The sequence below is a fragment of the Dermatophagoides farinae genome, chromosome 8, assembly GCF_024713945.1.
Source record: "Dermatophagoides farinae isolate YC_2012a chromosome 8, ASM2471394v1, whole genome shotgun sequence".
NCBI lineage: Eukaryota > Metazoa > Arthropoda > Arachnida > Sarcoptiformes > Pyroglyphidae > Dermatophagoides > Dermatophagoides farinae.
The window spans coordinates 756,270-771,441 of NC_134684.1; the positions used below are offsets into that span (position 1 = coordinate 756,270).

General features: G+C 30.2%; 3 protein-coding genes across 4 annotated transcripts in view; all 3 read left to right on the forward strand.

Annotated features, from left to right (window-relative positions):
- Nucleotides 1–6: 6 nt before the first annotated feature.
- LOC124496044 (7alpha-hydroxysteroid dehydrogenase) lies at nt 7–1,500 on the forward strand. Its single transcript, XM_047059504.2, has 3 exons — nt 7–985; nt 1,043–1,149; nt 1,219–1,500. The coding sequence occupies exons 1-3, from the start codon at nt 344–346 to the stop codon at nt 1,427–1,429; spliced, it is 960 nt and encodes a 319-aa protein (XP_046915460.2). The 5' UTR covers nt 7–343; the 3' UTR covers nt 1,430–1,500.
- A 130-nt stretch (nt 1,501–1,630) lies between these two features.
- On the forward strand, nt 1,631–3,800 carry Mtpbeta (mitochondrial trifunctional protein beta subunit). Its single transcript, XM_047059503.2, is given in 5 exon segments — nt 1,631–2,025; nt 2,098–2,473; nt 2,536–3,075; nt 3,077–3,295; nt 3,566–3,800. Coding segments are annotated over 5 exon segments (1,413 nt in total). The 5' UTR covers nt 1,631–1,780; the 3' UTR covers nt 3,599–3,800.
- Nucleotides 3,801–12,505: 8,705 nt separating this feature from the next.
- LOC124495766 (uncharacterized) overlaps nt 12,506–15,172 on the forward strand; it is a 45,048-nt gene continuing 42,381 nt past the window's right edge. For both annotated transcript variants that reach the window (XM_075733636.1, XM_075733638.1), the window contains exon 1: nt 12,506–14,189. In XM_075733636.1, coding sequence (XP_075589751.1) covers nt 12,545–14,189 — 1,645 coding nt within the window. In that variant the 5' untranslated portion in view covers nt 12,506–12,544. The remainder of the gene's footprint in view (nt 14,190–15,172) is intronic.

Below are 15,172 nucleotides of genomic sequence, written 5' to 3' on the forward strand. Positions count from 1 at the left end.
GAGCAGGTAAGCGTTTGACGTATTTTCTTTTTGTATAAAATAAAAACAAAAGGTAAGATGTTTATAATCAAAACAAAAAAAAAAATTTCAATGACATTTCTTATGAATCAAAATTCAATTCAAATCAATGTTGTGGTAGTTCAGTCTTTTTTTGTTGTTGTTGTTGTCATCGATTGATAAATGAATGAATGCTGATGATGAATGATGATGATCAAGGTTTTGTATAAAAAAAAAAATCTTTTCTTCTGGTTTTTCTTCCTGAATTACAATTCAAATATAGCAATGCAATAGGATTAAATGGATGGCATTTTCATTTTTCGAATGATATCGATAGGATATAGTAATGAGAAAAGAAATTATGTTTGTCATTAACAATAAATTTCGTTCCATTGTTCTGATGGTTATACTATTGTCATCATTGTTTGATGCTGCACGTACTGGAACAAAATCTTCACGACAGCAAAAACGTGCTCCACAATCCGATGGGCAACGAATTTCACAGATTCGTATGAATGGTACCACCACGGATTCTGATTATGATTTTACCGGTAAAGTTGTACTTATAACTGGTTCATCCGGTGGTCTTGGCGCTCATATAGCACGCGAATTTTGTAAACGTGGATCAAATGTCGTAATAAATGGACGTCGACAATCAAGTTTACAGTCAATGTTACAGGAATGTCAAATGTTATCACCAAATCAAGCGGAAATGTTAGCTTATATAGCTGATGTTACCGTAAAAGAACAACTTAAATCAATGGTAGATGCAACAATTGATAAATTTGGTAAAATTGACATACTCGTCAATAATGCTGGTGGTGGAGCATTTGGTTCGATTTTTGATGAAGATTTGGACGATAAAGTACATCGAATGATGGATTTGAATTTACATTCTGTAGTGAGATTGACACAATATGCTGCACCACATTTAGAACGAACCAAAGGTAACATTGTTACTATATCGTCGATTTTGGGCCAACAACCGGTAATCGAAAATGATGAAAATGAAAAACTAGAAAATGATTTTTTTTCTTCCGTTTAGAATCAACATTTTATGCCATATTGTGTGGCCAAAGCAGCTGTTGATATGTTCTGCAAATCCATTGCTATCGAATTAGGACCTAAAGGTGTACGAGTTAATTATGTTAGGTAAAGAATTCAAGTTTCATTTATACTGTAACTGTGTGTGATTGACCAATTTCATTCGGTAAAATATAGCCCAACAGCGATGCGAACAAATTTCCAACAAGCAAGCGGTGCTGGTGAAGTCCTGAAAGGTGTATTATCACATTTGGAACAGACAATTCCAATGCGACGAATTGGCCAAATTGAAGATGTTGGTAACGCTGTCCTGTTTTTAGCATCGGATAAAAGTTCATTCATTACCGGTGCAAATATTGTTATCGATGGTGGTAATAGTTTAATTTAATGTGTTTCAATTCAAATGAAAACATTTGTCGAATGAAAATAAATAAATAAAAATAAAACTGAAAACAAAAATTTTGTCTACGCGGTAAAAAAAAAATATTCGAAAAATTAAAACAAAAAACAAAATCATTTTAGACACGTCAGTTATGAACGTGAATCATATGTACCTCACATAAATATTGATGATGATGATGATTATAATAAAATTGTGTGTAAAAAAAGTGCATTGGGTACAATTGTTCTGGCTGCTAAAATCGACTTTGTTTTGATTGATTTCTTCATTTTTATTTCAAAATTCTAACAACTAACCAACTGACTAACTAACTAAGAAAAGAAAAACGACACAAAAAAAATGTTTTCATTAAAACGAATCAATAAATCTACAACATGGCAATTGTCTCAACAATTGTTAAATCGAACCGCAGCTACGGCTACGGCTACAGCACCGGCTAAAACTGGATCTTCTGGATATAAATTTGATAATTCAAAATATGGTAAAAATATCGTATTGATTGAAGGTGTTCGTACACCATTCACACAGAGTCAAACCGATTATGATAATTTAATGTCCTATGAACTACAACGATATGCGCTATCGTAAGTATTGGAAATTTTAATTCCTCATGAAAAACTTATTTCATTTGACCAAAAACAAAAAAAAAAAAACAGATCGTTGATGAGTCGTGTTGATATCCCAAAAGATAAAATCGATTATGTTGTATGTGGCACGGTCATCCAGGAAGCGAAAACACCAAATATTGCACGTGAAGCATTATTGGCTGCCGGCATGCCTGAAAATATTCCAGGAAATACTGTATCACAAGCTTGTGTATCGGCAAATCAGGCAATCACCTCAGGTATTGGTTACATTAATTCCGGTACATATAATGTTGTTATTGCCGGTGGTGTGGAAACCATGTCCGATGTACCGATTCGTCATTCTCGTTCAATGCGTAAAATGTTATTGAATTTGAATAAAGCAAAAACCACACAACAACGCTTGAAGATTTTGTCTGGTTTTAAATTAAATTATTTAGCTCCTGAAGTAAGTATTTATAGTAATTAGTTTGGGCTCTATTCTAATCTATTTGTAACCCATGAAACAAGTTACCAGCTGTAGCTGAATTTTTCTCTGGTGAAGTAATGGGTCATTCCAGTGATCGTTTGGCTGCTGCATTCAAAGTTTCACGACAAGAACAAGATGAATTTGCTTTACGATCACATTCATCGGCTGACAAAGCCTACAAAGAAGGTCTGTTGAGCGATATTGAACCAATCGTTGTACCACAAAAAGGTCTTGTACGAAAAGACAATGGTGTTCGTGTCTCGTCGTTGGAAAAGATGGCAAAATTAAAACCAGCATTCGTCAAACCATATGGAACAGTGACAGCTGCCAATTCAAGTTATCTTACCGATGGAGCTACCGCTTGTCTATTGATGACCGAAGAAAAAGCTAAAGAATTGGGACTGAAACCAAAAGCATATCTTCGTCAACATCTATACTGTTCTGTCGATCCAAAAGATCAACTTCTTTTAGCTCCAGCCTATGTCATTACACGATTATTGGATCGAGTTGGTTTAACTGCAAAAGATATCGATGTTTGGGAATTACATGAAGCTTTTGCCGGACAAGTTTTGGCCAATATGAAAGGCATTGGATTCAGAATTTTTTGCCAAAAATTATATTGGTCGTAGTTCACCGATAGGAGCACCCGATATAAACAAATTGAACAATTGGGGTGGTTCTCTTTCAATTGGTCATCCATTCGGTGCAACCGGTGTTCGTTTGGTTACGACAGCCGCTAATCGTTTACATAAAGAAGGTGGACGTTTAGCTTTTGTCGCTGCATGTGCTGCCGGTGGTATCGTAAGTATTCATTATTTGGATTTTTTTTCGATCCATTTATCGGCGTCCATTGATTTTTTGGAACGAATGAACGAAATACAAAATTCAACATTTTTCGTTTCGTTTTTTTTTTTGATGACGCCCAAATCAATTTGAATTACGAATTCAAATTACAGAGATATGCAAGGACAGACATTGATTCACAAAGTTTCTTTTTTTTCCATTTTATGAATATGTTTCTGTAGTATGTATCTCTAACAATTTTCATTATCATTTTTTTTTCACTTACAGGGCCATGGAATGATTGTGGAACGTTATCCATGATAGATCCAAAAAAAATTGGAACCCATACGATGGCGCCATCTATTGTCTGTAAAAAAATTACAATTTTATGAAATTTTTTTTTTTAAATTTAAATCTCTACTGATGATGATGATGATGAAATGAAAAAAAAATGTGAACGGTAGAAACACGAGAAAAAAAAATTTTTAATTTATCAATAAACAAAACGTAATATATTTAAAAACTTTTTAAAAATTGAATTTTGAAAAAAAAAGATTTGCTTGTGACATTTGCAAACAAAACAAAACAAAAAATTGACAACCGAATGGACCAAAAAAAAAAAAAAAAAAATTATTAATCAGATATCCATGTGTGTGTGTGTGTGTGAATAAATGATAATAATCGATAAATCTGTTGTTGACATATTTTTTATGGACAACCAAAATGAACAACAATTTTTCGATGGCCGTGGTGATGATGAATGTGTGTGTGTGTGTGTGTGTGTGTTTACATCGATCGATTTCTTTTTTTGGTCCTGTAATAATGTACGAGAATAAAAAAAAAATATTTACCATGGAAACAAAATGGACATCATTCATTCATTCATCTAAACATTCTTATACGGTCATTTGTTTTGGTTCTCGTTTTTTTGTTTTGTTTTCTATATTCAATGATCATGATCAAATCGAAATGAATAAATTCTTGATGGTCAAAATTCTTTCTTTCTTTTTTTTTTTTTTTAGTCATAATCATTGACATGTATGACATGAAGATTTTTCATTTCTTAATTTTTTATTTCTGTGGCTGTTGTAACAGCATGATGCATATATTCTATTCTATTTTGTTTGTTTTGGTGCTGCATCCGTTAAAAAAAATGACGAAAAAAAAACCAGGAAAAAGTCATTTCAAAAGTAATTTTCGCATTCATTCATTCATTCATTGCAACATTCTACAAATTCAATGTTCAACACACAAAAACAGAACTTTAAATTCCAAATTTTTTATTTTCATTTCTCTTTCGTCTCTTCAGTATGGCAACAAAACAAAAAAAAACTTTGCATATACGCAGTGAATATTTAAAATTGTTTACTGTCAAACATAAACTATTTCGACATCATATTGGAAACAAAAACGTCACAAACGCTTATGATGGTAACATTTTTTTTTTATTATTATTATTCTTGAGTAAAAAAAAGCGAGAAAGAATATTCTCAACATCGAATAAATTGCATCACTATATGGTGCCATTATTATCTTCATTTTTTGTTCTCCGGTACAATTTTTTTTTTTTTTTGGTTTATTAATTGCCGTTTTTTTCCTGTCCAGATTCTTGTTATTATTCAGAAATAATAATAATAAAAGAATCACAGGGGAAAAAATTCTGAATATTTGATCGAACATTAATCGAAATTTTGTCATTTTTTATTCATTCTATAGAATGGCCAAAACAACAAATTATTGTCGATACTAATGTATTCTATAGACATCCAATAATCAATGAATGAATGAATGAATAATTCACATGTATTTACCATTCACATATGAAGAAAAACACATTCCGAATTGAATTGATCAGTGAATGAATGAATTAACGTTATTTGAATTTTTGAAAACATAAATGGACCGGATATTATTATTATTATTGTTGTTGAGAAACAGAATCAGAATCGGAATCGGAATTCTTTTCATTCATTCATTCATTTTATTCAAAAAAAAAATGATGTTGATTTTCAAAACAAGAAAATCTTAATTAAACAAAATAACAACAACAACAATGACGACGACGACGACAACATTTGTGTGTTGTTTTTGTTTTTGAAACAATGAAATTTGAACAATGAATTCAAATTAGCTAGTTATACAGGTTTTTTTTTCTTTCTTAGAAAAAAAAATCAAAAAGAAAAACGTAGTCAATTTACAAATTCTGTGAATAATATACACACACACGGACAACAACAAAACAACTATAATTTAAGAATAATTAATAGTAGTGTGTGGGTGGTGATGATATACCTTGTAATGTATAGTGAGAAACGACATTTGAAAAAAATGAACAAAATCATTGTCATTGCAAAAAAAAAGACAAAAAATTGTCGCTCTTTTTCATTGTCAAAAGCTAAAAGCAGCAAAAGAAAGGGTTGCTCATTTTCATTTTCATTTTCATTATTTCAATGTTTTCATAATGACATGATTTTTTTTCTTCTCTTTCTTTGATTTTTGTCATCATCATCATCATCATCATTACCATTGTGTGTCTCATTGTCACGATGATTTCGGGCTTCAAATTTTTGTTTTCTTATTCTCGAAAATTAATTCAATTAGTGTGTGTGTGTATTGTGTGTATATTGTGTGTTTGTTCAATTTTGTTTCTTTTCCTTTCGAATAAGAAAAAAAAATGAATGGCTGTTGAAAAAGTTGTTTTCAAAGTTTTTCTTCTTTTTGTTGTTGTTGTTGTTGTTGTTGTTGTTGTTGTTGTTTCGACACACACACACACTAATCGCTTTTGGAGATTCTTCTTTCTTTTTCAATTCCAACAACAACAACTGTAAATGTTGACATTGTTTTTGTGTTCTGTTTTTATATTCGAATAAAAAGTTGGTGATTTTTTTTTCAATATATATCTCGAATATTTGGTGTTGAATTTATCACTTACATGACAATGAAAATCGTGATCACAACAAATAATAAAGACAGAAATGAAAGAAATGAATAAGCCAATTAGTTTTGGATTTGGGAATAAATGGATTTAGATCATCATCATCATGGCATAACATGATGAATATAGGATAACAAGAATTGATTCTTTGAAATTCTATTCTACACACAATGATGCATGACGTTTTATTCTGCTATTTGTCGCCGCTTAATTCTCATCTAGTGGCAGTGGTGGTGGTGGTGGTGGAATTTTGATCTATATAAATTCAAAAAAAGATAACATTTCTTATTACCACTACTACAAATCAAGAACCATAAGTATAGAATCTGAAAAAAAAGCTCGCTGAAATCGAATGAACAAAAAAAAATGATAAATTCGGACTTTGCTTCATTCCACATTCCATGTTCTGTTATTCAATCGAATTCATTTCAAGTTTCAACAGTGTCAGTGTCAGTGTGTTTCAGCATTCCGGTCTTTTTTTTTGTTTAAAAAAAATTCTGGATTGACAAAATAAAAGATAAAAAATTTTTTTTTTATATATTCAAAAAATTTTTTCTTGGACTTTTTTGCCAGTGTTTTCATACTTGTGTGTTCAGTGTGTTGTTCACAATCAAGCATTCTTGATTCTTGATTCGATTGTAAATAATACAACAGAATATTTTTTTTTCTCCTCTCTCCACATTTTGTCGAGATTTTCGCGCCATTTTTTTTCCATTTTATTAATTTTTTTTTCATCTTCTTCTTCTTCTTCAGTGCAAAAAAATTCTTCATTTTTTTCTGGTAAGTTAAATGTTGTGAATTTTTTTTTTTTTTTTTGAATGTGTGTGTGACAGATTTTGTAATTTTGATTTGCAAATTTCATTTTTTACGAATTTTTTTTTCGATGTTTACACACACACACACACACACACACACACACACACACGTCTATGCAGAAGAGATTCGTGTGTATTCGTGTGTGTGTGTTTTTTTCCTGTATTTTATTTTATTTGAATCAATTGCTGTGATCTAGAAATTCTTTATATTTTCATTTTCGAATATTTGTTTGATTTTATTTTTGCTACTGCTGAATTTTATACATCTCAAATCATATAAACAAACAAACAAACAGACAGAATCAATCATACACACACACACACGCATTCATCTTGGCCAGTAGAGAATCATCATCATATTGATCAGAAAATGAATGAATTGGAAATGTGTAAACAAGAAGAAGATGAAAAACAAGGTGACTAGGGTAATGAAATTTCTACATTTCTCTCTCTCTCTCTACGTTTCTCTTTTGAATGTAAATAAATGAATCGTAAACAGTTTGAGACTGATTCATTTTTCGTTTTGTCAATCATTTTAAATTAACAAATTTTTTTTTTTGACTGACATTAATTATGTCAATTCTGTATTCTGTAATTTTGAAAATTCTTTACAATTCTGGTTATTATTATTTTTTTTTAATTCAAAAAATTTCCAATACATGTGGAATTTTTTTTTTGCTAATTTTCCTAATGGATTCCTGTTATATTGTGTCATATAGCGTGTGTAAGGAATATTCCATTTACATTCATTCATAGAATCATAGAATTTGTTTCAGATTACTGTTTGTTTGTTTGTTTGTTTCAAGTCGGTTTGTTATCGTCATTTTTATCCATCAATGAAAGTGATCTATCCATCCATACATCTCTATTTATTTATTTCGAACCAAAAACAAAAACAACAACAAACCAATGGATATTAATGCTGATTGTCGCTAAAATCGATGAAATGATGGGGCGGAAATGGAAGCCGTTTTTTTCTTCTCCTCCATAATCATGTTTGTTATTGTTGTTTTCACTGTGTGTGGATGTGTGTGTGTGTGTTTTATTTTTGATAAAACAGAAATCCATTAAAATCATTGAACCAAAAAGTAGAAAAAAAAATTTTTCAGGATTTTTTCTTGTTTTTTTTTGTCAAAATAAAACGTTATTTATCTATGATTTAATGGTGAAAGCTTGGATTTTTTATTTTTATTTTCATTTTCATTTTGTCATTTTGTTGTTTTCAATAAGAATTTTGTCTCTCTGCGCCCATACAACGCCCATTCAATATATTTATTTGTTTTGTTTTGTTTTTTTTTTTGTTTGGTTCGATCAATCGATTGATCGATTATCAAACATCATAATCATTATCATCATCATCATCATTGATTTCAATGTTTTCAATTGAAAAAAAAATTTATTTGTCAATTCAATGAGGCTGATTGATTTTAATTTTAGTGATGACAGTCTTTATTTGAAAACTTTCATATCTGTTAATTTCGAGTGATTTTTCCATTTTGTCTATTCAGGTGTGTGTTTGTGTGTTGTCATTTGGATTTTTTCTCGTTGCTGCAAGATTCAGATTCATTTACTAAATACACACAATGATGGAATGGGATTTGGGATGTATTTTTTTTCCTCATTGAATTGATGATGGAAATCTGAAATAGAATATCCAGAATGATGAGAATATCTTTTCTTTTCTCACATTGTCCATTGTATATTAAATTGATGTCGTTCAATTGTTTGTTTGTTTGTTTGTTTAGAATAGAATGGAAAAAAAGGATGATTATTTATTGCCTCCTGATGTCATTTTCCTTGGAGAATTGATCAAAAGGTGTTTCTTCTGTCTATTTGAGTCTCTCTGTCGAGTGAATCATGACGACGACGAGAATTTATTTTCCTCGTATTCTGTTTTTTCAAGAAGAAGATGATGATGATTTTTTTTCCTGGATATGACGCAAGTTTCGTTTGTTGACTTTTCATTCTTTCTCTCTCTCTCCCTTCAGGTCATTGTTTTGTTTTTGATTCTATTTAAAACTTTTCATTTCAAACAACAAAACATCCGAATGAAATTCTTTCACATCTGATTTGGAATTCTTTTTTATTCTGTGAATGTTAACTGATTATTTTTTTTATTCTGCTAGAAAATTAGAGTTGCAAATTCAGACCAGTTTCTAATCACAAGCTGTTCACATATTTATGTTTTATATTTTTTTTTTTTTTTTTTTTTGCTGGTGAAATTGAATGAATGAACGAGAAAGAGAGAAAGAGAGAGAGAAAATATGAAAATAAGAAACTAAAAAGCAAAAGCAAAACAAAACCGAAAAAAAATAAAAGTTTATTCAGATCCTGTTATTTAGATTCGGTTTGTTTCGTTTCGTTTGGTTGGTTGATTTGGAGACCAAGAATTGGAACCAGAGAATTCATTCCAAAAAAAAAATTGCGGTTTGAATGAATGAACGAACAAACAAAAAAAAATATCAACTGAAAATGAGCACACATACATATAAGCGCATAATAAGTAATTCACGAATTGCATTTTTTTGTTTGTTTGTTGGGACATAAAAAAAGAGTGTGTGTGTGTGTGGTATACAATAATCTTTTTCATCTTTTTTTTTATATTTTCTCTTACAAATATCATCATCATCATCAGATCTTTAGCTCTCTCTCTCCCTCTCTTTTTCCAATGATAATTATTTTATGGTCAAATAATAATGGCAAAACTTCATAGATCCTTGGCTTTTTTTTTCGTTTGTTTGTTTGTTTGTTTGATTTCCATTAGATTTTCCTTCTGTGTGTGTGTGTGTGTCTGTATATGTTTTTTGTGGCCGCGTATCCATTTGATTTGATTTGATTTCTGGTTCTGTACAGAAGATTCATTGATCAACTACACACACACACAAAGAATCAAATGAGAAATATAAACCCCGGAAAAAAATATATGAAGATGAGAGATAAAGAAAATGTTCCAGTATTCGATATATAATTAAATGGAATCAAATATAAATATTTTTTTTCTTCGTTTCATGGACAGTTACCATTCCTAGCCATCATACAACAACAGCAACTGAAATGAAATATTCTGTTTGATTCTGTGTCTTGTTTTGATTTATTTTTGGTTCTGTGTGTGTGTCTTTTGATTAACTTGAATTCTATACACTTACACACTAGACAGACAGACAGACAGAGAAAGGGTTAATTTTTTTTAATTTTTTTTCCAGATGCTCTCGTTTAGTTTTTATCTTTTTTTTTGTTTCGTTTCTAAAATAAAAGAGAGTGGCTGATTAACTTTTTTTTCTTCGATTCTTGATTCACGATATCTGTGATTTGATATGGCCTAGAAGCGTTTTTCTTTTTCGGAGGGGAAAAAAAATCATAACCAGAAGCAAATTTTTCGTCTCGATATCTGATAATCATTATAATGTGTGTGTGTTCGATTTATTCTATGAGCTGATCGTTTTTTATATTCACGTTTTCAAGAAAAAAAACGAAAGAATCTCAAAATCTAAATTGAATTGCAAAAGAATTGCAAAAAAAAACACTGAAAGAAAATTTAATTTTCACAGCATCGTCTATCTATAATGTTGTTGTTGTTGCTGTTGCTGTTGTCTAGAATTTTAGAATTTGATTAGAACTTTTATGCTAAAAAAATAAATGGACGAAAAAAAAGCGATTCTCGTGTCCAGCATTTTCCTGTTGTTGTTGTTGTTGTTGTTGTTGTTGGGTTGATTTTGATCTAAACAACAAATAAAAAAAAACGAACAAACAAACGAACTGAAGAATGAAAAAGTTTCTTATCAATTTTTTTTCAAGCAAATTTCTTTTTTTTTTACTTTTTATTCTTGATTCTTCACACTATCAACAACGATGAGCAAGATATTTATTTTAACACTGGTGGAAATGAATATTGTCTGTGTGTGTGTGTTGAAATAGAAAAAAAAATTAGCATAAATAATATATTCGCGTTATTACTTCTCACCATGTCAGTAGCAATGTTCGTTCGTTCGTTCGTTTTTTTTCGAAGTAAAAGTTTTATGATGTCTAAGAATGAAATTCTTTAAAATAAAAACATACAAAACATGCTGAATTGAAATGACAACAAAATTCTTGATACAGAATGATGCACGTTGTTTGTGTGTGTATGGGGCTTCAGTTTATCATTTTTTTTTCTGTCCATTAGTTATATCAATAATCTTGGTGATGATGATAATTTGCAAATTTGTTTATTTTTTTTTTATTTTTTTTATTCTGGCTGAAAAATTTCTCTTTTGGGGTTTGTCACGAAACTTTCTCTGTGTTTGTTTGTGTGTGTGTGTGTGTGTTCGTCATATATTCCATGATGAGCCAGAATCGAATCTTTTTTTTTGTCAGTGGTGCAATTTTTGTTTTGTTTTCAACTTTTCACTTTTTTCACGAATTTATCTCTCTATTTTCGTTTTTCTTCGTTTAGTTTCGTTTTTTTGGTGCATGTCATTGTCTATCATTATTTTGATGTATGTGTCTCTGTCTCTGTGTAAAAGTCTCCAATTTTAACTATATTATATTGAGAAACTTACAGAATGAATGATGTGAAACTTGTGCTCGAGAATCAATGAATGATTGATCGATCTATGCTCGTTCAATTGACATTTTCATTTTCAAATTTCATTCATTCGAACAATCTGACTTCTTTTTTTTTTTGGTTTCTGCATCACGTGAAATTCATTCGAACAACATGATGGCAGAAACAAACAAATGGCAGTTGTCACCTTTGTTTGTTTCTACCATGGATGGTGTTTATTGTACTTTTTTTTATTTTAAATTCAATTCATTCATCCATTGAAATGAATTGAAATCATCCTCAACATCATCAACAACAACAACAACATCTTTATCGTCGTGATGATGATGATGATGATGGTTAGTTAGTTCCAAGTGTAAAACATTCAATGAATAATTCAGCAGAATTATACAAATATAATATACTCCTCACGCGTTCATACACACCGTTTTACTTTCATTTTCATCAAAAAAAAGATCAAGAGTTTGGTTTATTTCACAGAAAACAAAAAACAAAACAAAAACTATTATCCAACCAACCAGCCAGCCAGCCAGCCAATTCCCAAGTATCGGAATTTTTTTTTCATCATCATCTCCATACTTTATGTTTTAACATTTTCATGGCAATGAAAATGAAAACTTTTCAATTTTCATCGCTTTTGGTGTTTGTGTGTGTGTGTGTGTAATGTATGAATTTTTAATGCGTTTTTTTTTGTATTCGCTCCATATTTTTTTTTTTGCCTTAAACTGTCTGTCTCTAATCCGGATTCTTTTTTTTCTTGTTTTAGATATCAATTGCTTGATTGAAAATTTTTTTGCCTGATAAATTGAAACAAAAAAAATTCAAGTGGTGCCTAGTGTTTTGAATTTTTTTTTTTTTTTTTTTTTGATGATTTAGATTGTCCAGTTAGTTAAACAATAATGGAAATGAAAACAAAAAAGAAACGACAACGACAACGAAAACGACGAATAACGGAATCACAACGGAATAACAAAATGACAACAACAACGACAACGACAGCAAAAATTTCCATTTGTCAATGTCAAAAAATCATGGAAAACAATAATCATCATCATCATTATAATCATGGCTTATTGTGTCATTTAATTGATAATTCAAATGATAATGATCATCAACAAAATCCTGATAATAGTACAATTCTATACAATACATCGATACAATCGATATTTGGATCAAGATATTTTCAAAAACAACAACAACGACAACGACAACAACAATTATTTATCTTGCCATCATCATCATCGACGGCGACATCCATTTCCGATCATTGTTTTCGATTTTTGTCCACCACCATTATTTATTTTCATCATTCATTATTTATTGATTTAAATATTTCTGATCAAAAACGACGAAAATCTTTTATTCATCAACCACTACTACGACAAATACAACGAAAAATGTGGATACGTCAACAGTATTTATTATTATTATCATCATTGTTTTTATCAGTGTTTTGTTTTGGTTTTGTTTTTTCATCTATTACATCACCATCATCATTCACTTTTAGTTCAATTCAAAATTCAAATCAAAGTGATAATTTATCCTATTCATTACCTATGAATCAATCATCATCATCATCCACAACAGCAACAACAACAACAACAATTTCCACGACAACAGTGATATCCAATGATAATTTGTTCAATTCATCCAAATATTTAATTAATAAAGAAAATTTTGATTGGTCATCATCACCATCATCAAATCATGATCATCATCATCATTTATTGATTAAAACATCTAAACGTTCTAATCCAATCGATGATTTTATCAATATCGATGAAGATGATAATGATAATACGGATGATGATAATGATGATGATGATATTATGTTTATTATTGATGATAGTGATGTTGATGCTGTGCCTGATACAATTGACGATCCACCACCGCCAAATCAACCAATTCGACGACAAAAAAAATCTTCATCACCATCACCATCATCATCATCATCTGAAGAAGAAGATTTTAATATTAGCGGAAAACAGCAACAGCAACAACATTCATTTGTCAATGATAATGTTGATTACGTGATGCATAGTCCACGTACAGTGCAAACAAAATATGGTGCATTACAAGGAATCGTCATCACTTTTGTTCGTTATAATGATGATGATGATGATAAATCATCTACTTCTACTTCCACGTCTTCTAATCAAAATCACAATAACTCATCTTCAACTTCATCGATACCGCCACCACCACCGCAGCCAATTATAACTTTATCGCCGGTTGAAGCTTTTTTAGGTGTACCATATGCAACACCACCATCAGGTAATCTACGTTTTATGCCACCAGTGGCACCTATTCATTGGCGTGGTGTACGTCAAGCAAATCATTTATCACCAGTTTGTCCACAATTATTACCATCATTTACAACGATGATGAATTTATCTACAACAACAAATGATCATCAAAAACAATTACATTTATCACCAAAACATTTTGATCGTTTACAGAGACAAATTCCATTCCTAAGAAATCAAAGTGAAGATTGTCTTTATCTGAATATTTATGTTCCATTTGAACATTATTATCAACATCGTCTTTATCAACGACAACGACAACAGCAACAAAATCGTAAATTAAAATCAACAACATCGCCAACATCATCGTTTGGTAAGTGGATCTTGTCGTTTTTCTTTGATTATCATGAAGAATTAGCTAGTATAACGGCTGATGAGAATGTTTCATTTTTGTTTTGTACAAAAAAAAACAGAAATTCTTATTTAAATTTTGCCTCAGGTTCATGTTTGTTTTGTTCTATTCACATATATTACTCGTTTATTTGAAAATACGCGGTTGAAAAAACAGAAGAAATTTTTTCGAATATATTCGTATAATGAAATTGTGAAAAAGAAAATCTCTGTATTATGATGATTATGAAATTCACACACACACACACACACACACATGCACACAATGTAACGGGAATTATAAATGTGGAAGAATGAAAGAATTTTGCCCATCATCATCGTCAATGTTAATCCTTGACAATCTTTCTCTCTCTTGATGTCTTCATTTTTTTTTTTGCTATGATTATCATATATGGAAAATGTTCAAAGAAAAAAAAAAGAAATGACTAAATGAATGAACGAAAAAATGCTCCAATTCCTTGGAGATTTTCCAACAAAAAAAAATATGCATTTTTTTGTCTGCTTTTAATTGTCGCATCATTTTCCATGATGATGATGATGATGATGATAATTTTCATAATTATTATGGATAGATAGAATAGTGGAAATGGTTGAATAAAGTCAATGGCAAATCTGCTTGTTTTGGCTGAATTTCGCTCTTTTTTTCTTAATCCATGTGATTCATCAAAAAAAAAAAAAAAATTTTTTTGATTTCAAACTTTCACACATATATCGAGATTTTTTTTTCGTTGTTGTTGTTGTTAACAGTTGAATTTCCAAAAAAAAGCTCAATGTAATTTTTGTAAAGAAGAAGAAGAAATGTGTAAAGTCTGATAATTTGATTATTTTATTGACTGATGATTTCTCTCGCTTACTCTCTTTATTTTTTCTAGCTTTTGAATCAAATTGAGAAATTTTTACGATTCAAAATTCATGTCATGATGTGTGACCGTTTCAAAAAAAAAA